The sequence below is a fragment of the Capra hircus genome, chromosome 4, assembly GCF_001704415.2.
Source record: "Capra hircus breed San Clemente chromosome 4, ASM170441v1, whole genome shotgun sequence".
Taxonomy (NCBI): domain Eukaryota; kingdom Metazoa; phylum Chordata; class Mammalia; order Artiodactyla; family Bovidae; genus Capra; species Capra hircus.
In genome coordinates this window covers 38,030,199-38,057,250 of record NC_030811.1, presented here as the reverse complement: position 1 = coordinate 38,057,250, position 27,052 = coordinate 38,030,199, and the positions used below count along the sequence as shown (strand labels likewise).

Below are 27,052 nucleotides of genomic sequence, written 5' to 3'. Positions count from 1 at the left end.
TTACTCCAGCATATTTTTCCCATCACATCTTTTGCCTTCATCTCTGTCCCCACATGGTTGTAGTGATAGTTACAAGCTCCTCTGTGTTGCTGTATTTTGGGGAGCATCATTCCATTCTCTGGGCGTATGGCTTTGCAGTCTCCTATCATTATTTATGGTGCTTGTGACCTATTTCATCTCATTGATATAACCTAATCTATGAAGCTGCTCCCTTAATGTTTGTTTTTTTCATTCATTAATAAAGCACATGTGTGTTAAGAATGGTGCTGCACATAGAGTATCAAAGATCAATGAGACCAGGGACTTGCATGGCAGGCCAGTAAGATTAAGACCTCACCTTCCAGTGCAGGGGGTGTGGGTTTGATCCCTGGTCAGGGAAGTAAGATTCCACAGCCAAAAAACCAAAACATAAAAGCAGGGTTGTAACAAATGCAATAAAGACTTTAAAAAAAAGTCAGCAGGACCAAATTCCTGCTCCCTGGAAGTTCACACATAAGCCAGGGCTGTTTGACCAGTGAACGAAAGTTGTAAGATAGGGAGAATATAGATTTCTCATCCATCACTTTGCTGATGGATTTCTTACATATGAAGGAACTGTTTATATGGTCTAGCAAGGTGGTTTTCTTTTAACATTGTTTGGTTCAATCTTTTTTTCTGTTTTTGATTCTAATTTTGATATTTTTTTGTTATTGTTAACAGCTGTTAATGTTTTTAAAAATATTCAAATCTTTCAGTTTTTTTTTCCTTTTTGTTGTTTTCATATTAGGATATTTGTCATTTCTCCACAGATCTGATCAATTACATATTCGTTGGGGTTTTTTCTTCCGCCAGTTGACCTTTTACAGTTGTTTTTTAAATTTTTGAATGCTTTAAACATATGAGATGCAGTATAAACCTAATGGTTTCTCAGTTAACCTAACAGAATTGATCAAAGGTATCTGTGAGGCTTACTGTTTTATTGGGGGACCTTGGAGATTCAGGGGTAGTTCTGGACTTCTTTCATGCTGTTTCTTTCATCTGTATTCTCTGTACCAGTGCCACACTGCATTAGCTCTTGTTGCTTTGGAAAATAGTCCAAGTATATGTTTCATGCTCCTGTGCTGAATACTCAGAAAGCATGAGCTTTACAGTAAAACAAACTTGATTTCAAATATAGTACCAGTTTTTCCATAAATCCCAGTCTTACCACTTACTTACATAACTTTAACCTCAGTAAATTTTTTGATCCTCAGTTCATTCCTCTGCAAATGAGGAACAACAATACTTCCCAAGGGTGATTTAGGGACTCAGGAGAGTAATCTGTGGATAGTCACCTACTAAGCTAGTGGAATTGTCATAGGCCCTCATTAAAGCATATTTTCCCTTCTATCTTGGTCTAGAACTGCAATAACCAGAATTGTAATCACTAACCTCATGGGGTTGTCTAAATTGAAATTAATGAAAATTAAATAAAATTCAAAGCTCAGTTTCTCAGTCATAGTCGTCACCTTTCAGATGTTCAGTAGCCAGCCGTGACTGCTGACGTGGTACAGCGGTCCAGTACAATACATACACATAATACATACAAAAGGTCAAAGTAAACCACTGCTGAAGCTATTCACAGCTGCTGGTGACAAGAGCTTATATCTGCCAGATTTATCAAAGCAAGGCATTTAATTATGGCTACCTAGAATTAACTTGTATCATTTATAGAAATGTAATTCCAATGAGCTTTTCTTCCTCCCCCAGGAAAGAGAATACTGCGCCAGACCCAGATTGGATATCATCCAGCCACTTTCTGAGACTTGTGAAGAGATTTCTTCTGATGCTCTGACCGTGAGGGGCTTTCAGGAAAATGAATGTAGAGATTATCACTTAGGTGAGACAGATCAAGGATCTGACTCATGTGATTTCTTATATTTGTTTTTTCCCCTTCACCTGAGTAGCACAAACAAAAATTTAAATTAAGGTGCTGAAAGGCTCTTAGAGCTAATCTGGACATGTTGAAAATTAAGACGCCAAGGCCCAGAGATGCTGGAGAACTTGCTTGAGTTCCCAGAGCAGAAGGGAGGGGTAGAGATGGAGCCAAGACCAAGGTAAGGAAGCTTTGTGGTCTTTGTTCTTACATTTGGTCTCCTGTCCTATTTCGTGTGACACCTGACTTACAGTGATGTCAAGCAGCTTGGTTCTGTGGTTGCCATATCACTCGGGCATACTCTGGGTTGGCAGAGAAATTGTCCTTCTATGGCTGAATGCTCAGAGCTTGAAAGAGTATATGGTACATACTAGACTTTTGCTATTATTTGTTGAGTAGATGAACGAATACATTTAGTCCCTGCTTGGAAATAAAAGGAGAACCATTACTCTGTAGTCATACCAGGGGCATCTGTGTTTTCAGTTCAGTTCAGTCGATCAGTAGTGTCTGACTCTTTGCGACCCCATAGACTGCAGCATACGAGGCTTCCCTGTCCATCACCAACTCCCAGAGCCTGCTCAAACTCATGTCTATTGAGTTGGTGATGCCATCCAACCATCTCATCCTCTGTCTTCAGTCTTTCCCAGCATCAGGGTCTTTTGGTGTCACTCTTTTCTTGAAAAATACATTGATGAAAAAATAGAACAGCTGTGGCTGTTGAGACCATCTTTCCTTCTTTAAAAACAACATGTTTTGAGAGTATTATCAGTTATTTTGGTCAAGAGAAATGAAGAAATATTCTATATCTGAGTTTTCTTATATGAAGCCCTTGATCAACTGGGAAATGGGAGTGTCTGTTCTGGACTTAGAAAAAAGCAAATATGACTCACAAGAGAATGCATCCAGTCGAGGTATTTTTCCTTAAAGCAAACTTGGCTGCACACTTAGAAACCCTTCCGAACAGATTTTATAATTGAATTCTGCAGGAAACCCTTACCATCGGCATTGTGCACAACATGCTGCAGTGATAGATGATGTCCCCAGGCCTTGGGGCATCTGTCATTTATGCTTTAGATGGCCTTGACCTTGATGAGGAGGAAACATTTATCGCCAACTGTAGGGCGTAATTGTTCTGTAAAAATAGAACAGTGCTGTAAATGCCCATCAATAAAGTTTATATACAGTAGATAAATTATATATAATAGACACCAAAAATTTTCAGCACTTTCAACTGAGGTCAGAATGTTAATTATGAAACATAATTTTTAAGCCCTCCTTATTTTGTTAAAGATTTTTTGGTATTTCCTCCCACCCTCCTCCCTTCCTTCTCTTCTTTCCTTCCTCCTCCTCTTCCTTCCTTCCTCCTTCTCTTCCTTCTTTTTTCTTTCAAATTGTTTTACATGTAAATATTTTTTAAAACACTGGAATAGATTCTGACATTCTCACCTCTAGTCTGCCACCCTCTTCAAACACAGCCAAACACATTTATTTCAAAGGTAGGAGAGTTTTCTATTCACTCTTAAAGTTGGATAGTCTAACCAAGTCCTCCAAACCACTGCCAGGGTTTCTCCTATTGAGTCAGCCAAGTTGTTCCTCTCTTCTCTCATTTCTAGAGTACTCGGAAGGGGAGTCACTCTTTTACATCGTGAGTCCAAGGGATGTTGTTGTAGCGAAGGAACGAGACCAAGATGACCACATCGACTGGCTTCTTGAAAAGAAGAAATATGAAGTAGTTTTGCTTTTACTTTTTTCAAAGTATTGACAGATCAGTAACATAAAGAGGATAAAAGCATTTTTTGCAATAAATCTTTCATGTTGGTCAACTAGAATGCTCTAAGCCAATAATATGTGGGAGGCTGATAACTTTCCACTATGGTTTTCAGAAATTAGAGGGAATAAAGACAGCAGGAAGGTGGACTGGCTTTACTGTTCACTGAAGGAAGAGTTGGCTGCGGAGGGAGGGGGTAGGTTAAATCCAGCCTACTGATGTGTTTCTTTGGGGGTTTTTCAAGGAAAATAAAATTGAGCTAGTATTTCAGGATCAACTATTTGAATATTTTAGTGAAATAATTTATCTTGTGCTTAGTTCATTTATATTGTGCTTAGTTCATATGTAGAAGTAAAGCTATCAAATTATACTCATTTAGGATGGTTTGAACTTTCTTTTTAGATAATGTTGTCCACTTCATTGAGTATTGAGTCAGACTAGTTTGAGTAGATAATGTCCCATCATGAATTTTTTTTTTTTAAAAAGGAAAACATTATTTTAATAGCCACAAAAGTACTGTTGTGGTGGTTTAGTTAGGGGAGCTGTCTGGAGAGGCTTATCTGCTAGTTAGCTAAAAAAAAATAGTCCATTTATCTGGTGCTTCAGGTTTGTAAGCACCTGACATGATTTGAAAAGAAATATTTTTATTGAATAATATATAAACTCTTTGGAATCCAAGTATTGATACCAAGTATTGATACCAGTTGATAATATATAAACTCTTTGGAGTCCAAGTATTGGTACTCCATATATTGTATTGGAGTATTGATACTTTATTGTTATTGATATTTAAAGGTTTAAATATCAACCTTTATTACCTTGATAGCTTTGAATCCAGTAGCTTCTTAAAGAAGTAAATTAGGGTTTCAAACAGTTGTGGTAAACTAATCATTGTAAACTTAATAAAATAGAAATAGAATCAGAGATTTTCAAAATCTTATTGTAGTTATACCCATGTGTATGTATATAGGCTACTTTTTATGTTTCATAAAGGAAAAGTGCCCCTTTGTTAATACATGTCAAACAGATTTAGAATGACAGATGGATGTTTTGTTGTTGTTCTTTGAACTTAGGAGATTTTGTTGTATTTTAATTTGTGTTTGAAATGTGATTCCAGTATCCTGATGTGGAAATGAATTCACATGGAAATAAGAGAAGTCTTCATTTTGGTTGACTGCTTTTGTTTCAGTTTGAATTCAGTGAGGTTCACTCAACCATAACATTAAAAATTCCTGTGCTTGAAGCAAAAGCCATGGGAAAGTGGGGCTTATTTATGTAGCCCATAACTTTAAAACATAATAAATATACTGTTTATAACCTCAATATCTTTCTCTCCTACCCACTCCCGTTTTTCCCCCTCCTCCTTTGTCATGCTTTTGTAAACACAGGAAGCTTTGATGGCAGCTGAAATTAGCCAAAAGAACATTAAAAGACATAAGATTCTGGTAAGTATATAATTTTATTATTTGAAATATAACTTCACCTTTCAATAAGTTACGAGACTGCAAGTAATTTGAGGAGAACAGATTCTTCCTACATTTTGAGAAGTTATTTCCCTTGAATTCTCTAGCCTGTGAGGTCAAAATATTTCATTTTATTAGATCAGTTTCTGCTTGTAAACAAGAAACTTGAACACCTGCTAGGAGGCAGTCTTAGGTAATTTGGAAACTGGATTTATCTTTAAATACAAAGCTTTCCAGTTATATGTGACAAAGTTACTTTAATTCATAGGTAAAATCACATTATCATGAAATTTATCAAGAGAGTAGTTTCATAAAGCTAGATTGCTTCCATGTCTCCATAAGAACAGACCCAATTTATTTTGTTATGGTGATTAATCTAGGACATCAGATACATTTTTATTACATTTGGGACTCTGGAAAAATATTGTGAATGAAAGACCATTTCTTTGCTAACTGTGACAATGAATGTGCAGATGGAAAGCCAGAAAAGAAATGGTACTCTCTGAGTGTGAAAGATCGCTGGAGATCATCTAGCCCAGGACCCTGGTTGACAAATGCAGATTAGAACATTAGTCTTTTGTGGCTGTTTGGGTTCCAATGCGAATTCCTTCTGCCCGCACTTTCCCACCTTAAACTTCTCTTTAAAATTCTTCAAAATAGCCTAATTCTCAAAGAGTATACAAAGGAAATAACTCAGGAACTTATTCATTGAAAATTGTAGAGAATAAGGAAGAATTATCTAGAAATGGAGTAGTCCTACCAGCGCAAGAGTGTATTGAAGTAAGCAGGTCAAAACTAAGACGAGCTCAGCTAGTCAGCTGTACGCTGGATTTGGTAACATGAAAGTGACAAGTACATTTCCTGTACATGTATTATTTATTCTTGACATGCTTGGCAGAGTGAAAGTGAATAGGAGATGATGAAGTCGAGTAGAATAGAGACTATTAGGCTGGCTGCAAAGTGGAAAAGATTCAAGACTGCAGGTGGGGACTATGACATCATGGGCAGGTTTTTGGTAGTCCTGGGTATTTTGTGTAAGAGAGACATTTAACATGCTTATGATAAGGGGACAGAGATAAAATCAGGTTAAGGTTAAAGGAACACAGGGAACAAAGGTTGGAGAAATTGACTCTGCAAAGGAGGCATCTCTTCTCTGAACCTGTAGACTCACTATAGATAGTGTGATCTGTGATTTTCAGAGAAATAAAGTTAGTCACCCTTTCTTCATCCTGTAGTTCCAACAGATTTGGAATATGATTTCCTACATAGTCGTCCTTAAAGTAAAGTTGAATCAAATAAGAACTTTGGGTATTTCCCTTCACTCTTGAAATGGGCATGTCCTCTACATTAATCATGCCTGGATATTTCCTTCCTAGGACAAGGCAAGCAGAGAGAAATGGGCTTCTACCATTTCTGCCATCTAGGAAGAAGTTCCACAAAAGATTTTTTTGTATGTAAAGTAGAACTTAAAAATCTAAGTTTTTTTCTTTTATTTTTTTACATATATTGAGTTAAGCTTCTAATGCAGATGCTTTTGCATGGAACTAATCTTTCATAAGAGTCATAAGAGGTCCCCTGTATCTGTGACACAGGCCACCCGAAATCCTTTCAGAACCAAAGTAGAATAAGTGAATGAGCATGAGTCCTGGGAAGCCAGTCAGTTCACTGCTTTGAGGCTGTTTCCTCATCAGAAAACGTGTGGGTTTGAATGTCCTGTTTTTCATTTTCACATTGATGTCAAGTTGAATATTTCCCTTTCGAGTGGTGTCCTGTCATTTCTTTTCTCTTACAGCGTATCCTCAGAGATGTAGAAGAGACAGATAACTCATATTTTACAGATGAGAGCACAAGAAACAAGTTTATATCTAGTGATAACATGAAATCATTAGATTGTTTCTTATATCAGAGATTTCTTTTATAGGACTTTTTTAGAAGAGAGCAGGTTAGGAGCCATTAAAGTAGTAACTTTTAAAAAATTATGAATTCTAAAATTTGTGAAAATACAAGCATATTTAAATATGACTGAGAAAGAAATGAGCATAATTACATAAAGCAAACTGAAGTATAGTATGAATAGGTTCTTGTCAGCAGTGCTAATAGGACCCAATGTCATGGCTCACTCAGGAACTGAGACCCAATTTTCCGTCAGTTCAGTTCAGTTGCTCAGTCGTGTCTGACTCTTCGCGACCCCATGAACCGCAGCACACCAGGCCTCCAGTCTTATCACCAGCTCCCAGAGTCCACCCAAACCCATGTGCATTGAGTAGGTGATGCCATCCAACTATTTCATCCTCTGTCGTCCCCTTCTCCTCCTGCTCTCAAATCTTTCCCAGCATCAGGGTCTTTTCAAATGAGTCAGTTCTTCGCATCAGGAGGCCAAAGTATTGGAGTTTCAACATCAGTCTTTCCAATGAACACCCAGGACTGATCTCCTTTAGGATGGACTGGTTGGATCTCCTTGCAGTCCCAGGGACTCTCAAGAGTCTTCTTCAAAACCACAATTCAAAAGCATCAATTCTTCAGCGCTCAGCTTTCTTTATAGTCCAAATCTCATATCCATACATGACTACTGGAAAAACCATAGCCTTGACTAGACGGACCTTTGTTGGCAAAGTAATGTCTCTAATATGCTGTCTAGGTTGGTCATAACTTTTCTTCCAAGGAGTAAGCATCTTTTAATTTCATGGCTGCAGTCACCATCTGCAGTGATTTTGGAGCCCAGAAAAATAAAGGCAGCCACTCTTTCTACTGTTTCCCCATCTATTTCCCATGAAGTGATGGGACTGGATGCCATGATCTTAGTTTTCTGAATGTTGAGCTTTAAGGCAACTTTTTCACTCTCCATGTGTTTCAGTTAACTAGGAAATTCCTTCATTTCATTTTCCCTAGGACATCGGCTTGGCGTATATAAACCACCTGGTGGCAAGAGGAGAGTATGATATAGCAGCACGGTAATCAGGATGTTTTCACAACTATTTGTTAATATAAATAGAATTGAGCCATATTAGCAATACAAATAAGTCATTTTTTACAACTTATTTTTTTTTACATTTTTCTAATGGGTAATTTTGAATAGTAATAGTTTTAATCACAGAATGAATTGATACATGTTATTTACCCACCTACTGTCTCGTTTTTACCAAATGAAAAATATTTTTCTCAACGAAAGAGATGTCAAAAAACATGAACAGTCTGAGATTTTACCAATTTTATAAGGCAGCCTGGAAAGATAGTCTTCAGGCCTACATTTTTGTCCCCTGATTTAGGGAAATGTGTTTCTTTGATGTGTAAATCAAAGTTTTATTCATACATAAACATTTTTTTCCGCATTATGCACTGAGGTAGAATTCTGATGTTCTAAAGCCTGATGTTGTAGTCCATTATTTAAAGCCAGTAAAGAATTGGTTTAAATGGATACTTATAGGTATGATGATATTTCTTCAGGGCATAAAGGGTCCCCAAACTAGTAGCGTTCATCTGGTTAAGTAGGAAACAGAACAGAAAAATCATTGGGAAAACCCTTATCAAAGTCTTCTGAAAGGGATTCATCTTTATGTATAAGTATTTTGTATTTTCTTGATTTCCATCAACTCACATGCAGTCAAGTGAGTACCAATAATAAATACCTTTATGTTCATTGGCACTTGAGATGGAAATTTGTCAAAACTCTGGGATAAGAGATTTATCTAAACCACTAGGGGAAATGACTGCTTATTCTGTCTCTGTTTATTTTCTTTATTTATACTTTCTTTCTCCCTGGGATGTTTTTTACAACCAGCAAATGCCAGAAAATTCTTGGGAAAAATGCAGCACTCTGGGAATACGAAGTTTATAAATTTAAAGAAATTGGACAGCTTAAGGTAAGCAAACTTTATTTTTAACTCTTAATTTTTCTATGTAGTGTATTAATATTGAGGGCTTCCCAGGCAGCTCAGCGGAAAAGAATCTACCTGCCAGTGCAGAGACTCGGGTTCGATCTCTGGATTTGAAAAATTCCCTGCAGGAGGAAATGGCAACCCACTGCAGTATTCTTGCCTAGCAAATTCTGTGGACAGAGGAGCTTGGCAGGCTACAGTCCATGGGGTCGCAAAAGAGTCAGACATGACTTAGTGACTAAACAACAATGACAACAATATTAATATTGAAATGGAAGTAAAATTAAGACAGTAGTAATCAGCTCTTTATTGGGAAGCGAGTACCATTTCACTAGAAAGAAAAACTTTTAGAAATTAGTTACAAAACAGAAGCCTGGTTCATATTTTATGTGCATAAAATATATACATATATATTACATGTACGATATGTTCACTTTCTTATCTTCCTCCAATTCCCTCGGTGTTCAGATGAAGTTTTAATGTTCTTTTTAATGAGTATGGAAAACAGGTATGGTTTAATCATAGTAGATTATACACAGAAGGCTTTTTTAACATGTACTGAATAATTAATGAATTTTCCAGTATTTTACATACTGGAAGATAAATGAAACATTTTGACCAGGTAGCTCCAACAAATAATTTTGATATTTCATTTCTTTAATCTTTCAATTTAGTGTGCAACATCCAAACTAATCAGTAAAGTGTTCTGTGCCTGTAGGTGTGTGTGAAACATTTTCACTTTTCAGTTTTTGTGAGCCTTTACAGTGCTCTCCTAGAATTATGAGTATGCTTTTAAAAACTGCAGTTGTTCAGCTGGCCACATGTAACTTACCTCCTCCTTCTGTTTAATTGCCAATCCTTGTCAGTCTCACATCATCAGTATTGATTGGGCCTTTCCTCCCCCTCTAGTACCACTGTCTTAACTCCCACCTGAGATCTTACAAGGGCCTTCTGGTAGATCTGTGGACAACCCTAACCCAGAGTGAGCATGTTAGTTGCTCAGTCATGTCCTATCCTTTGTGAGAGCCCGTGGTCTCACAAGCCTACAAGACTCCTCTGTCCAGGCAAGAATACTGGGGTGGGTAGCCATTTTCTTCTCCAGGGGATCTTCCTGACCCAGGGATCAAACCCAAGTCTTCTGCATTGCAGGCAGATTTTTCACCACTGAGCCATAGGGGAAGCCCAACCTGGAATTAGCTATTTGAAAAAATAGGCATGTTCCTCTCATCCCCTCCTGCTGAAAGTATCAAATCCAGATTTCCTTTCATGACCCCCTCTCAGCTTTCTCTCGAGCCTCGTCTCCAAACCATGCTGACCTCCCCGCATGCATAGTGGGTGCTCATGGTTCCATCCCTTTACCCATGCTGTTCCCTCTGCAAGGGTGCCGTTGCCCTTCTCTCTCTGCCTGACAGACTCCTGGCATCTGTCACTTCTGCTTCAGTCTCCAAGATCCACCTCTCCACAGCTTCCTGTTCATCCTTATTTCAAGACACTTAGCACGCAATTGGCTGTTTAGATATCAGCATATCTTCCCTGTGAAGCTGTGAGCTCCTGGGGACAGTGCCCCAAGCTGTGGGTCCCTAGGACAAAGCATGGTGGTAAGGTGGTGTACTGCAGAGCTATTTTCAAGTGTTTGGAAATTGGAAACTTTTAATACAGCACTGAAAAAGCTAAAAACGCAAGATGTATTTCCCCTTAATTTCAAAACATGATTAGATGTCATGTAACTTCTGTGACATTCTCTCTTATAACTTAGATTTTCATTAATTCATCAAGAATAAGAGAGAAAGTTTACTTAACAGAGTGAATTTTTTTGATTCAAATTTATTCATACATGTAGACACCCCATATGTACTTTTGAAAATATAAAATGAGCTTATTGACTCTTTTATCTTCGTAATATTTTTCCAAAGTACTCTATTGCCTTAAAATTTAAAGTAAATGTATACTTTTATACTTGCTGCCTATTGCATGCAGTACAGTTTTACTTTGCTACTTTCTAAAGTTTTTTTTTTTTTCTTTTTCTTTTCTTAGGCGATTAGTCCTTATTTGCCAAGAGGGGATCCAGTTCTGAAACCACTCATCTATGAAATGATCTTACATGAATTTTTGGAAAGTGATTATGAGGTATGACATTCTAACATGGTCATCTTGTTCTCAGTGGAAAATGTTAAGAAATCTAGAAAAATAGCACAGTGAAGCAGCTGATTTAAAGGCAACAGCTTTGCAGCTTCTGTGTGGTTGATGAAACGGAGGTACATACACTCTGATGACAGTTAAAAATATGTCCACCTTGTTAGAGAAAATGTCTAATCTGTGGACATTCTGAAGATTTATTAAAGCTAGCTTCTTGATAGAGCTAAAGGAAAAGGATCAAGTACCATTTGGGGGTTTTCAGGGATAGAATAGTATCTGCTAACCATGCTTCTAACTACCCTGAAGAATGTAGAACTTTCTGAAACTCAGAACTTTGCCAAAGGAGGATCAGAGAAGTCGGAAGGCACGAAGGAAATTGAAAGTGATCTGTTTGGTTATTGATTAAGGAGACAACTAGTACTTAAATTGCTTATCTACTATATACTCTGCACTTTCACTTGCCTGTTGTGATGTTATACCCCCAACAACAGTATACCTAGTAATATCCAATTTTACAGAGAACTGAAGATTAAAGAGATAACTTGCTCATGGCCATATATAATAGGCATGCCTAGCTTTGAATTCAAATTTGGTGTTTGCATGCACCCAAAATGGACTTTTTTTTCCCAGCCACGTCATATGGCTCACAAGATCTTAATTCCCCAACCAGGACTCAGGCCATCAGACCCGGGCCCTCGGCAGTAAAAGTGCAAAGTCATAACCACTAGACCGTCAGAGAAGTCTCCCAAAATGGATTATAATTTTTAAAGTTGTTCCTTTAACACACATTTATTCGGAAAATCTGTTTCATGCCTGCTGTATTCCAGGAATGTGCTAGGCAGTCGGCACGCAGGTGTGACTGAAATGATGTGCATTTAGCAGTAGCTCACAGTCTTAGCTGGAGAAGGCAATGGCACCCCACTCCAGTGCTCTTGTCTGGAAAATGCCATGGACGGAGGAGCCTGGTAGGCTGCAGTCCATGGGGTCGCAAAGAGTCGGACACAACTGAGCGACTTCACTTTCACTTTTCACCTTCATGCATTGGAGAAGGAAATGGCAACCAACTCCAGTGTTCGTGCCTGGAGAATCCCAGGGACGGCAGAGCCTGGCAGGCTGCCGTCTATGGGGTCGCACAGAGTTGGACATGACAAGCGACTTAGCAGCAGCAGCAGCATAGTCTCAGTCACACCTAAGCATGTAAACCAGCAGTTCTCAACAAGGGCGGACACCCCGCCCCACCCCCACTCGCCCAGAAATATTTAGTGATGGAGACATTTTTAGTTGTCATGACTGGGAAATTGGCAACACTGTCATTTAGTAGGTAGAGGCCAGCAAGATGCTGCTAAACATCCTTCAATGCACAGGACAGCTCCCTGTGACAAAGAATTCTGTCCTTAAATGTCAGCAGGACTGAGGTTGACAAACCCCAAAGATAAACAGATAAATTATTACATCATATGCCAGATCCTCTCATAAGGCTCTCCACGAGACGCTGTGGAAAGACTCAGCCTTCTCCTACTTCTGACCAGAGGGAAAGATGAGATTTCTGGTGGGGAGGTTCTAGACAAGGCTGGTAAGTTCTGCTGGGAAGATCCATACCCTGGTAGATTGCAGACCTGGGCTTCTGTTCTCCAGCTTCTGTCCAACCTTCACAGTCTTTCATAAAAGTGGTGCCATCTTCAGCTGCTACTAATGTTTAGGAGCCTAACCCAGTGATCTGTTTTCATTTTTGGTACCTCACAGCATGTTACAAGTTGTCCTTGCCTTCACACATTCTGATGTTAAGTTTTGAAAATAAGGAAGACTTTATTTACAACTTTCCTCCTTCCCACACGAATGTGCAGAAACTTGCAGAAAGGTTAATATAAATAGAAAGAGGCAATCAGAGAGGGCATGAGAAAAAGAACTGTGTTTTGAGTGCCTACTTGGGCACTTTTTTAACCAATAACTGAGTCCATTTAAAGAGAAGTAATAATGCAAATACTACATTCTCACTCTGAGATTATTTTTAGAGCTTAAGATCTAAAGGGACTTTGAAGATTGTAATCCTTTAATAACACAGGGACTTGGTCAGTTACTGTCAACCAAGTGTTCCTAGATATGTTCAATTCAAGCATTCCGATGCCTGCATCACCAATGCAATTCTTTTACTGTTTTAAGCCTGTATTTTTATCATAGGGAGGGACTAAGTGCTTTAGTACGAATTAAAATTGAACAAAATATTTCTTTATTAATTGTGCATACTAATGGGACAGAATTTATTCATGTTCTTTTCTAACTAGCATGTGTTCTAGTGTCATGATCCAATCGTCCCTCCCAGCCTGGATCTACTCCTTTCTAGATCTGTACAGAAGAGTTCATTGTAATGGTGTATGCCGTTTATGCTAGGTTCTAACTTATGCAGTCTAGGAGCATGGTTCCTATTTATTTCCTATTCGGTTCAATTCAACACATCTTTAGAACCTACCATGGTTGAGGACTGGGCTGAGTACTCATTTGGATCCAAGAGGAAAACACAGTCCCAGCCTTCAGTGGATTTACAGACTGGGGACACCGTATAAAGAAGCTTCAAGTAACTAGGAAATATGTAAAACAGGCAGAGTAATTAATGTGTTATATGAAAAAATGAGAGGTCATTATTGGCTGTAGTTATTGGAAGAGGTTTCTTCAGTGAAAAAAGACTTGTAATGGACTGTTCCTGTTTCTTTCCAGTATGTTCTGAGTACCTAGAATAATTGTCAGACATATTCCATCTTTGTACACCTTCCCCCCCAAAAAATAATTGTGAGTGTACTGTGAAAATATGGGGAGAATAATGAACTTTATTTCAAAATACCAAAGCTTAGTATACTTGTCCTCTTTTTAAAGTAATTTAACAATAAGAAAAGATTTTATTATTTGTGTGACTCTCTTACAATTCATTATTCAACCCTTATTTTTTTCCAGAAACTTTTAAATCCTGTATCATTAAAGGTATCTTGTTGATTCATACCTGGAAAACTTTTGACTGTGAGTGGAAGAAATAAGCATAACTTAAAGATTATAGATTTTTTTTTGCTGGCCTAAAGCTCAACATTCAGAAAATGAAGATCATGGCATCCGGTCCCGTCACTTCATGGGAAATAGATGGGGAAACAGTGGAAACAGTGTCAGACTTTATTTTTTTGGGCTCCAAAATCACTGCAGATGGTGACTTCAGCCATGAAATTAAAAGACGCTTACTCCTTGGAAGGAAAGTTATGACCAACCTAGATAGTATATTCAAAAGCAGAGACATTACTCTGCCGACTAAGATCTGTCTAGTCAAGGCTATGGTTTTTCCTGTGGTCATCTATGGATGTGAGAGCTGGACTGTAAAGAAGGCTGAATGCCGAAGAATGGATGCTTTTGAACTGTGGTGTTGGAGAAGACTCTTGAGAGTCCCTTGGACTGCAAGAAGATCCAACCAGTCCATTCTGAAGGAAATCAGCCCTGGGATTTCTTTGGAAGGAATGATGCTAAAGCTGAAACTCCAGTACTTTGGCCACCTCATGCAAAGAGTTGACTCATTGGAAAAGACTCTGATGCTGGGAGGGATTGGGGGCAGGAGGAGAAGGGGATGACAAAGGATGAGATGGCTGGATGGCATCACTGACTTGATGGACATGAGTCTGAGTGAACTCCGGGAGTTGGTGATGGACAGGGAGACCTGGCATGTTGCGATTCATGGGGTCGCAAAGAGTCGGACATGACTGAGCGACTGAACTGAACTGAGCTTAGGGTGTCTTCCTAGTCATTAAGAAGTTTATGAGTAATTTGGCTTTGTCATAAGCTCTTGTAAGTAATTCGTATTTTAGCTCCCATCATTCTCAGTTTCATGTTTAGATTTGAATTAAACTTTCACGGAGTTGATCAGATAGTAGTGTTGTGTAGCAACACTTGATCACATATAATGTGGATGATAATTCTGTGCTTCTAAATAGTACTAAGTGAAAGTAAAGTCGCTCAGTCATGTCTGACTCTTTGCGACCCCATGGACACCAGGCTCCTCTGTCCATGGGATTTTCTAGGCAAGAGTACTGGAGTGGGTTGCCTTTTCCTTCTCCAGGGAACCTCCCGACCTAGGGATCGAACCTAGGTCTCCAGCATTGTAGACAGACGCTTTACCGTCTGAGCCACCAGGGAAGTCTCCAAATAGTACTAAAGGTCAGATTAAAAATATAAAAGGCTTCCCTGGTGGCTCAGTGGTAAAGAATCTGCCTGCCAGTGTAGCAGACACCGGTTTAATCCCTGGTTCAGGAAGATCCCACATGCCACGAATCATGAGCCGCAACTATAGAGCCTGTGCTCTAAGCCCGGGAGCTGCAACTACTGAAGCCGGAACACCCTAGCGCCCATGCTCTGCAACAAGAGAAGCCAGTGCAAGGAGAAGCCTGTGAACCACCACTCTCCGCCACTGGTGAAAAGCCTGCAGCAAAGACCCAGCACAGCCAAAAATTAAATCATTTTTTAAACATTGATAAGAAATATAATTAAAAAATATGAAATTAAAAGTATTTTCTTGAAGGTACTGGTGCTTCAGGATTTCTTTGTATGAAGTTTCTACTAAAATCTTTAAATTTAATTTTTAATTTATAGTCTACCAGAATTATTTAAACAGTTAAGCTTTGCTTTATAATATTAATAACAGATATATAAGCATGTTAAAAATGGGGTGGTTTTTGTGGCATTTTGTTTAATGAATAGTCCTTAACCTTTTACTTCTATGATGGGCACCAAGGGATTCTCTAACTTTGCCACTGGATCCTAATAGCTCCCTGATAACTGTGTCTTTTAATTATTAATAAAGGCTTCAGGGTAATTTCATCAGTATTTTTCATCATATTTAATCAGAGGTCCATAAAATCAGTTAAGCAGAGAATAGCCTAACGTGAAATATTGTAAGTGTTTATTTCAGTTTATGCTGGATTTGTCTCGTCTTTAATCATGCAGTGTGACCGGTCATTTTGTCTTATTTTCATTAGAAGTTGGCAGTGCTGCAAGGCTATTAACTGAATCAGGAAAATAAAAAAGAAGCCAAGCTTTCATCTTTCCCTGAATAGAATTATTCCTGGTCTCAAGGCTACTGAGAATTGCTAGTATTGGGGTGGAAATCTTGTCAGGACTTTTTTCTTTTAATCTTATAAATTACAGAGTCTTAAGAAGACAGAAACTTGATCCTTTGTACTTGATCCAAAGTATCATTTTGATTCAGAGAATATGTTAATGTTGTGATTCAGTGGTTTTATAAAATATGACCTCTTTACTGAGTGAATCTCCTTCCCAAATCTCACAGATCAAACTGTAGTCATGGTCACATGAAGGAAAGTTGCAGTTTGAATAGAAAATACATAGCCTGTTGTTCTGATCTCTTGCCTCCTTCCCAGGGGATACTTGAGTAGAAACTGGGCTTGAAACTATATTCCTGATTCTCTCATGATTTTTCTTCTTACCAAATCCTAGTACTTTACAGAAGCAAATTCCACCATGCTGTTTTCATTTCTAAGTATCATTTAAACCAATTAAAAGTAGTTCATTAAGGCACTGAAGTAAAGTGATAGTCGCTCAGTTGTGTCTGACTCTGTCCTGTCTGACTGTAGTCCACCAGGCTCCTCTGTCCATGGAATTCTCCAGCAAGAATACTGGAGTGGGTTGCCATTCCCTTCTCTAATGGATCTTCCTGATCCAGGGATTGAACCCTGATCTCATGCATTGCAGGCAGATTTTTTACCATCTGAGCCACCAGAGAAGCCTTATTAAGGCATTCATTGAGTTATTTAATATTAATAATTTTTTAAATAATGTTAATATTTTTGCTTTTTTTCATTTCTTTTCCATGGGGATGGTCTTGATCCCTGTCTCCTGTACAGTGTCAAGAACCTCATTCCATAGTTCATTAGGCACTCTATCTATCAGATCTAGGCCCTTAAATCTATTCCTCACTTCCACTGTATAATCATAAGGGATTTGATTTAGGTCATACCTGAATGGTCTAGTGGTTTTCCCTACTTTCTTCAATTTGAGTCTGAATTTGGTAATAAGGAGTTCATGATCTGAGCCACAGTCAGCTCCTGGTCTTGTTTTTGTTGACTGTATAGAGCTTCTCCATCTTTGGCTGCAAAGAATATAATCAATCTGATTTCGGTGTTGACCATCTAGTGATGTCCATGTGTAGAGTCTTCTCTTGTGTTGTTGGAAGAGTGTTTGCTATGACCAGTACATTCTCTTGGCAAAACTCTGTTAGACTTTGACCTGCTTCATTTTGTACTCCAAGGCCAAATTTGCCTGTTACTCCAGGTGTCTCTTGACTTCCTACTTTTGCATTCCAGTCCCCTATAATGAAAAGGACATCTTTTTTGGGTGTTAGTTCTAAAAGGTCTTGTAGGTCTTCATAAAACCATTCAACTTGAGTTTCTTCAGCATTACTAGTTGGGGCATAGACTTGGATAACTGTGATATTGAATGATTTGCCTTGGAGACGAACAGAGATCATTCTGTCATTTTTGAGATTGCATCCAAGAACTGCATTTTGGATTCTTTTGTTGACCATGATGGCTATTCCATTTCTTCTGAGGGATTCCTGCCTGCAGTAGTAGATATAATGGTCATCTGAGTTAAATTCACCCATTCCAGTTCATTTTAGTTCACTGATTCCTAGAATGTTGACATTCACCCTTGCCATCTCTTGTTTGACCACTTCCAATTTGGCTTGATTCATGGACCTGACGTTCCAGGTTCCTACGCAATATTGCTCTTTACAGCATCGGATCTTGCTTCTATCACCAGTCACATCCACAACTGAGTGTTGTTTTTGCTTTGGCTCCATCCCTTCATTCTTTCTGGAGTTATTTCTCCACTGATCTCCAGTAGCATACTGGGCACCTAATGACCTGGGGAGTTCCTCTTTTGGTATCCTATCATTTTGCCTTTTCATACTGTTCATGGGGTTCTCAAGGCAAGAATACTGATATGCAGATGACAGCACCCTTATGGCAGAAAGTGAAGAGGAGCTAAAAAGCCTCTTGGTTAAAGTGAAAGACGAGAGCTAAAAAGTTGGCTTAAAGCTCAACATTCAGAAAACGAAGATCATGGCACCTGGTCCCATCACTTCATGGGAAATAGATGGGGAAACAGTGGAAACAGTGTCAGACTTTATTTTGGGGGGGCTCCAAAATCACTGCAGATGGTGACTGCAGCCATGAAATTAAAAGATGCTTACTCCTTGGAAGAAAAGTTATGAACAACCTAGACAGCATATTCAAAAGCAGAGACATTACTTTGCCGACTAAGGTCTGTCTAGTCAAGGCTATGGTTTTTCCTGTGGTCATCTATGGATGTGAGAGTTGGACTATGAAGAAGGCTGAGTCCCGAAGAATGGATGCTTTTGGAATGTGGTGTTGGAGAAGACTCTTGAGAGTCCCTTGGGCTGCAAGGAGATCCAACCAGTCCATTCTGAAGGAGATCAGCCCTGGGATTTCTTTGGAAGGAATGATGCTAAAGCTGAAGCTCCAGTACTTTGGACACCTCATGTGAAGAGTTGACTCATTGGAAAAGACTTTGATGCTGGGAGGGATTGGGGGCAGGAGGAGAAGGGGACGACAGAGGATGAGATAGCTGGATGGCATCACGCACTCAATGGACGTGAGTCTGAGTGAACTCCGGGAGATGGTGATGGACAGGGAGGCCTGGTGTGCTGCGATTCATGGGGTCGCAAAGAGTCGGACACGACTGAATGACTGAACTGAACTGAACTGAATATTTTTATTTCTTCTGCTATCTATAGAAACATTTAAGGTTATTGGTTTTGTTTTTTTCCCCCTAAAAGTTGCCAAAGATCAGTAAGTAAAACTGCTCCCCAGTACTTTGAGTTACAAAGGTTAAAATTAGGAATCAGCATGGCAGAGGCTGCCCAGGACACTGGCTCACAGCACTGGAAGGCTCTGGAGAGTCAATCAGGGCATCTGGAATTTTCTATGAGAACCACAAAATTTGAAATCCAGAAAGAGTCACGGTAAGAGCAGGGGATAAGACTTGAACCAAAGTCCCAAATTCCTAAACAAAACTAGAGTTAGAGGCACCCAGTGGAAGGAAGATAGAGATGACGACTTGCTGAACATGGGATGCTGGGTGATTCCACCATGGGAGCCTAGCCACCACATGCACAGTGCTGGCTGCGCAGCTGACTTGGACAGTGTCTGTAAGATGTCAAAGAATGCCTTCCAGGTGTTACAGTGAGTCCACAATGAGGAGAGAGCATGTAGACCTAAACTCTGCAGTGGTGCCTGATGGAAGGACCCCGGGGTCTCGCTTCCTCATGCATTTCATCCAATAATAAGAGCAGGGATGGTTCTGTCTACTTCCCTTCTCAGGAATGGCCAATGGAAATGGATGTGGTCATTCTCTGCCTCCCTTGCCACCACCAAACCCATAGTCTGAAAATTGATGATATGTTCATGGACCAGTGTTTTCATCATACATGGTTTTGTGTGTTTTCCATGAAAACTTTCAGGCATTGTTTGACGTCTTGGGATTGTTTTCCTTCTTAAAGAGTGTTCTGTTTTTTCCCCATCGGTTAGGGTTTTGCCACGTTGATCCGAGAATGGCCAGGAGATCTGTACAACAATTCAGTAATAGTTCAAGCAGTTCGGGATCACCTGAAGAAAGATAGTCAGAACAGGACCTTACTTAAAACCCTGGCAGAATTGTGAGTATATTTTAATGCTTTTTTTCCCCCCCAAATCGATCGTCATGAAAAGTTTTCATATTTTAGATCTGGCAAACTGAGTTGGGAGAATGCAGGTTTGTATGTACCATTTTCCTGTCTTCACTCTTAGTTGAAAAAACTTTTCATAAGCCTCCAGTGTACAGCTAGAAGGTAAGGTAAGGGAAATGTGTGACACTGTACAGTTGTAATTTATTTCCCAGAGGAGAGGAGCTTTGGTCAGCACCACTTGGTGGAGGCAGTGGTCTGGGGAGGGAAGGACACCAGGTCTTCGACTACTGCACGAGTCATTTTCTCAGTGAGGCTCTGGTTTCTGTCATTCTTGGGTCTGCAAGTTAGTAAACTTCTCAAACTGTAGAATCTTTATCTATAAGATCACTGGGGGCAGTTCCGTATGGGTTGGTTTTCATGTAATTTCTTAATCAAGAGCTGAGTGCAGTGAGTCAGGTTTCAGAATATGGAAGCTTGGTCAATGCTTTTTGTATTTGGGGGCACTTTCAGTGACTTGGGCTTTGTGCTAAATGCCTGATTGCAGACAGACAAGGTATCCCCGTGCCCTAGGACCTTTGATGAGTGAAACAAGAAGCACACTGTAATCTCAGGAAGACCATCTTGCTTCAGTCCCTCCTCACACTCCCACCATCTCAGACAAACCCTTCTATCACTCTTACCTCTTTTGCCCAAGCCCAAGAAAAGTAAACCCAATGGCCTAGAATCAGGGCTGTTAAGACTTTCCACGAAAGGAGTTTTGTTTGTGGCACTGAGTCGGAACACTAATCATTTTCTTCTGGAAACATTGCTCTAGTTTTCCTTGGATTCTTTAGTTATTAACACTAAGAGTACTGATAATTTTGTAGTACTAATAATGGACCCAGTGCAGCTTAGCATCAATTGGCCTTTAGGAGCTGACTTGCAAAATTAAGCAATATGAAAACATTGTTTCAACACAAAAACACATTTGAATTTTATACAACCTCCTTATAGATAAGCTTTTGGAATATCACCCATCTGTCAGCTGAATACTGTTTGTAAGAATTGTAACTTTCTATTACTAGAATAAGAATTTCCTTCATTTGGGGTCATAATTTCTTTGTATATGGATTTCTCTAAAACATTTTGAGAGTTTTCTGTAGGAAATTAGTTTTTGTCAACATTGACAGAATATTGACAATAGAATATTTTAAATTTTCTAACATTTTCTCAAGGTTCTGAGAAAGAAATACTTACTGGTCACATATAGTTCAATCCCAAGGAACACTTTTCTAAATAAAGTTAATTTTTATCTCTAAACAAGTATTTCAGTTTTCATTAAAGTAAAACATGATTTATTGAATATATCTTCATGTTTTATTGGAAGTGTTGATGAACATTAATGCAAAAATTTTTGTCTTACCAGGTACACCTATGACAAAAACTATGGCAATGCTTTGGAAATATACCTAACATTAAGACATAAGGATGTTTTCCAGTTGATCCACAAACATAATCTTTTCAGTTCTATCAAGGATAAAATTGTTTTATTAATGGATTTTGATTCTGAGGTAATGTTTCTTTTTTTAAGATTTCTTTATTTAAAAAAAAACTTTATTGGAGTATAGTTGATTTATCACGTATGTTAGTTTCAAGTGTACAGCAGAGTGAGTCAGTTATAATGTGTTTCTTATTTTACTACTGATAAATTATTTGCGCTGTCCCCGGTTTTTAACAGACATTTGTCCACATGCTGGAGTAGTTAATAAATCACATAACCTGTTGTATGCTAACTGTTCAGAACACTCCTACCCTTACCAGATGTTCCTTTAGTAGTTGGCATTCAGGACTCCTTTAGTTGATGCAGTTTTTCTGTAAAAGCAATCATAACTTGATGTGGAACTTTTAAAGTTGTGTTTATGTGAAGTAATTTTTTTTTTTTTAGTAAAACAGGTCATTGTAATTCATAGGAACAGAGAAACTACCATATGCTTTAGCTCATTCAATCCTCTTAATTGTATGTCCCAACTTACAGCTTAATTGTATTCAAGCTGTAAGTAAACTATTCTGGTCTGTTCGTTGCACTTTTATTCTTTGGCATTCACAGCTTTAGCATGTGGAGTTTCCATTGGTCTCAGATGACAAAAAGATAAAAAAGAAGATAATAAAGTGGATTTGAATAGTGGGATGTTTAACTGATGACTTCCCTGGTGGGTCAGATGGTAAAGAATCTGCCTGCAAAGTTGGAGACCTGGGTTTGATTCCTGGGTCAGGAAGATCCTCTGGAGAGTGAATGGCCACCCCTCCAGTATTCTTACCTGGAGAATTCCACGGACAAAGGACCCTGGAGGGCTACAGTCCTTGGGGATCACAAAGAGTCAGACACGACTAAGCAGCTAACACTTTCACTTCTATCTGATGAGGGCACCCAGCCTCCACATCTCACAGTGGGTCTTGTAAAGTGGTAGAAATTGTTTGTATGTATTTTAAAAAAGAAAGTTAATGCCAAGTGCTAGTGATGAAAGAGTCTCATAAAACACAGTAGCTGTTACTTGAAAAGTTGAAATTTTAGATAAATCAAAGAGTAGAACTCTTAAGGTTCCAAAAAGGTTACTTGGACTTTTTAAAATTTTATTTTACTGTATCTAGGGGTATTATGTGCTATGTTATATATCTATTACATGCTGTGTATTAGACTTCACACACTTAATTTAAATAGAAGGTAAATCTACTTTTTATGAAAGCTGCTTTTAGCCTATTTTTCATACTGAATGAGTCAAGTCGTTAGGGAGTACAGATTTTAAAATAGTGTAGTTCCCAGAAGTTCAGATGCAGAGGTCCTGCTTCTCTGGCAGATGATGATTAAGGAGATGAGCAACTTATATAGAAATTAATTTTCCCATAGCCAGTCTCCCCTTATGACTGACCCACCCTTCATATATCTCAAGAGCTTATTTTGCATATGAAGCTGTAGATAAAGATGAATGAGTTCAAATTCATTGCTATTCAAAAGCATGAACTCAAGGAATCACATAACTTTCTAATTAGAAAATAACTTACAGGTAATCTCTTCCAACATCCTAATGTTTCAGAAAAAAAATGCAGCAGACGGGTAGGCAATGTAATAGAGTCAAGAACAAGACCCAGGGACTCTGTATGAGGCTTAGTCTGGTGGGCTGTCTTCCCACCGCCTCTTGTTACAAACACTGTCTAACTTGTGTTTCATGAATGATAAAGGTGGCTAAACTCAATTATGTAAATCCATAAGCTTTATACTGTTATGAAGCTTCAGGTGTCTTCCCCCCCCCCCCCTTTCTGTGTCTTATCCTTTTCTCCACGTAAGACCAGCTCCTTTTATCTGTGGAATCTGTAGAGGGACTCCATCAGTATTCACATGGCCAGAAAGAAAGCTCTTTTTTTTGTGATACTGGGAATAATACAAATGCTTTGTATTGTGAGTTGTAGCACAGCACCATTTTATGTTGTATGCAAAACACAGAGACCGCAGAGTGAAACAAAATTTAAAATACATTTAGAAATATCTCAAGAACCATTTTAAAGCTAAGAACCCTCTTATCCATGTAAAACCGGCCCTCTGCCTTTCGTGGTGATACCATATATAACACATTATGTTCTGTGTTCTCTTTTTCTGTGGCAAATTTCAGTGACTGGGTATTTTTTCATATTGCAGAAAGCTGTCGACATGCTTCTGGACAATGAAGATAAAATTTCAGTGAGTGCCTTTATATATATTGAAACAGATGAGTGTCTGAGACCACAATCACCATAAAGAAGAGAGATGTTTATCAGATAATTTCACAGCTATATTTGATTCCTCATAACTCTACATTTAATTATTTTTTTCCTATAGATTAAAAAAGTAGTGGAAGAATTAGAAGACAGACCAGAGTTGCAGCATGTGGTAAGCATGACAGTCCTCCTCTTTTGCCCTTTGATTGAATAGAGCAGCAAGTCACCTTCCAGTATTGGTTTGAGAAGACTGGAGTGAACACAAACAATATTCTGTAATTATTATAATGCAGCAGATGATCAGAATCCAGAGTAGGAATTAATAACAGATCAGGAAATTTGACTCACAATTGAATTGTGATTAAAAAAAAAAGTTATCACATTTTTGTATTATCAAACCATGTCTAGGAGTAAACAACTTCCTTCTGTCAATTGAAGGAAAAAAACAACACACACACACCCCGAAAGTTGAGAATTATGTGTTATTGAGCACATACAGAGAACTATAGCCTGGGAGAGCAGCCTCTTAGATAGCGCTAAGGGACTGTTCCAAAGAAGTCAAGGGAGCCAGGATGTATAGCAGTTTTTGCTGGGGGGGCGGAAAAAAAATATATATATATATATAGTGAAACATCGAAAGAGTATCGCTAACCATAGACACAGAAAACAAACATCTCAAGTTAATGATTTTAGTGCCTTCCTTTATATAGGAAGATGGCAGAGTGTGGGCTCATTGAAATCATCCCTTAGATATGCATCTTATGTCCAGGGCCAGTGTGTGTTTTTCTCCAAGCTGACTTCCCCTCAGGGTGCACTGTTGGGTTGGCTGCAGTGGCTTTGAGGGCTTGATGGTGGACAATATTCATTATTTACGAATGGCAGGTAGTGTTCTTTGTCCACACTTTTCTAGTTACCATTTAATATAATTATGGCATCAGTTACAGCCAAGCCAGTGCCCTGACTGTGCACCAAAGATACCAAGTTTTCCTGCTAAGGAAACACCACACAGCTGTTCCATGTCCAGGACCACACAGAACACTCACAGATCAGAGCCTCATTTTTTGACAGAGCCTGTGCCTTATTTTCTTACGTGGTCATGTGGTGGTGCCATTGGACCCATTACTCTAGATTTCTTTTGTTGGGGGGCTCCTTTGATTCTCTGCATTGCTGTCGTCATGGGAGCAAAACAGGAAGAGACGTTTTTCTATGTCCTTTCAAAATGATGCCAGAGAAGTCTTCAGTGAAAATAGGGGTTGTTCCAGTAGGCCTGTGAGCATCATATAAGACTGTTGTATCTGTGCGCATCTCTTTGCTCCCCGGGAGGAGGGTTAGGAAATAGAGCACTTATAAGTCAGTTTCATGCATTGAAGCTTTTGAAGACTCCAGTATAGGAACGTGAAGTGATTTGTGGAGGGAGGTGGGTTGTCCCTTTGTTTGCTCGGTGGTTTTCTGAATACTTTTTGCTCTGTTGTTCATGATTGAAAATCGCCAGATTATCTGCTTACCCAAGCAAGGTACCTCTGTGTGGGTCATCATGGAGTTTGTTTGCAAAGCAGTGATTTCTGGCTTCCTTCAGCCGTGAGACAGGATTACAGGCGGCAGGTACCAAGTGACAGTGTCAGGAGGGCAGTGGTAGAATGGTGGCAGTGCTCACACTGAATGGCGCATCGTCTCTGTCAGGCAAAGTGATGTCTCTATACGTTTGCCCCAAAGATGTGACAGAACCTTCTTAATCCATTTGCACCTCTGGGAAACTGCAGTGTGTCAGTTCTTACACTGACGCCATGCCAGTGAGTGGCCAGAGTCTTCATCGGGGCAGGGACTTCTCTCGGACTCCCCCAGTTCTTGCCTGAGAGAGGGAGCAGTTAACCCAAGGAGGGGGTTCTCAGTGTGCTTGTGTCCTGGTTAGGCTTATTTAGTGACCATATACGACAGCAGGTGTCAGGCTCCAGCAACTTCATTCCCCGTCACAACTTCGGGGCAGGCTGATGCTCTGTGTTGAAGAACCAATCCAATCGAGGGGGCAGATACACTGATGCACTTGGTGTGATGAAGCCTTCCCACCTCAGGTGGGTTCTAGGGTGTTTGTGTCCATTTAACATGAACTAAACATTGAATATCAATTTCTGACTTCTGTGCAATATATTTATAACCTTGCTACTACTCCAAGTTGAAAGTGAATCAGTCACTCCCTTGAAGGTTCATTAACTTTTTCAGACAGTCAGAAGAAGGAATCAGCTATGAAAATGAGTTCAAAACACCTGACTCTTCTTGATTTTTTTCACTTTTTGAGGTCCCCAGCGGAGGCAGCATTTCATGGCAAACACAGATCTCAGTAAAACTTGAGAGGAGATTTAGAAAATATGAGAATTAATTTAGCACTTGCTACTGGAGTTATTTTTGAGAACATGTTCTTGCTCCATGACTCTACCCCCTTTATGTAAAGGATGAGAATTTTTACAATCTAGAAACACCACTGATCAAGCTTTTACTTCTGAGGTGAAGCAGATGATGGTGAGAATATTAACAGCTCCTGTCATTAACATTTTTGCAGTGCCTGTTACATGCCAGGTGTGGTTCTGAATAATTTACAAATGGTAACTCATTCAGTCCTCACAACTGAAGATTTTTGCCGGTAAAGAAACTCAGTCACAGAGAGTGTGACCTGCCCAGGGCCACATGGTTGGTAAGAGGCAGAAACAGGTCACTTGGGGCAGTTCTAGGAAGTACCAGCACCTCCTTACTCTTGCTAAGGTGTCTTCCTTTCCACTTCCCCTTCACCTAGAGATTTTTCCCAAAAACTGCTTTTCCGCCAGTCTGTCTGTGGCTGAAAATAGCAATGTTAAACAGGTATCACTCCCATATTTTAATATTCCTCATTTGCTCCTTTGCTCTTTTTAGTATCTGCATAAGCTTTTCAAAAGAGACCATCATAAGGGACAGCGCTACCACGAGAAGCAGATCAGCCTTTATGCTGAATTCGACCGACCCAACTTGCTTCCATTTCTCCGAGACAGTATCCATTGCCCCCTTGAAAAGGTAAGTCCCAGATGCCCCAGCTCAAATGCTGCGAGGTGAGAGTTGTCATTGTTGATAAGCTCTGGGTTCTTCTAGTCATCTGTCTCTGCTCGTCCATCCTCATTCAAGGGAAAGACTGGCTCTCCGGGCACGAGGTTTTGCCGGGCTTTCTATCACAATGGGTGGTCCTATCAGATCAGATTTTGGTAAGGACCTCAAGTATCTCTATGCCAGGTTTAACTGGGATAAAGGTCTGATCTAGGATCTAGGACTCTGTCAACCATAAAACGCTGTCTGGAGTCTGATGCATTTACCAGCAAGGTCAGCCTGGGAGGGGGACATGGACCACCCAAAGCCAGAGGCAACTGCCCCAGTCAGGACTCCCAAGTTGATACATAATTTCAGTCCTGCACCCTGTGTGCTTTAAAATACCCACAT

The 27,052-nt window shown here is 39.4% G+C and overlaps 1 protein-coding gene across 2 annotated transcripts in view; it reads left to right on the top strand.

The window, feature by feature from the left end:
• The window catches only part of VPS41 (VPS41, HOPS complex subunit), a 200,147-nt gene that overhangs the window by 153,646 nt on the left and 19,449 nt on the right, over positions 1-27,052 (top strand). For both annotated transcript variants that reach the window (XM_005679351.3, XM_005679350.3), the window contains 11 exons: positions 1,729-1,858; positions 3,508-3,623; positions 5,051-5,107; positions 8,015-8,076; positions 8,904-8,985; positions 11,035-11,127; positions 19,731-19,858; positions 21,273-21,417; positions 23,538-23,579; positions 23,718-23,768; positions 26,498-26,635. In XM_005679351.3, the coding sequence (XP_005679408.2) occupies positions 1,729-1,858; positions 3,508-3,623; positions 5,051-5,107; positions 8,015-8,076; positions 8,904-8,985; positions 11,035-11,127; positions 19,731-19,858; positions 21,273-21,417; positions 23,538-23,579; positions 23,718-23,768; positions 26,498-26,635 (1,044 nt within the window). The remainder of the gene's footprint in view (positions 1-1,728; positions 1,859-3,507; positions 3,624-5,050; positions 5,108-8,014; positions 8,077-8,903; positions 8,986-11,034; positions 11,128-19,730; positions 19,859-21,272; positions 21,418-23,537; positions 23,580-23,717; positions 23,769-26,497; positions 26,636-27,052) is intronic.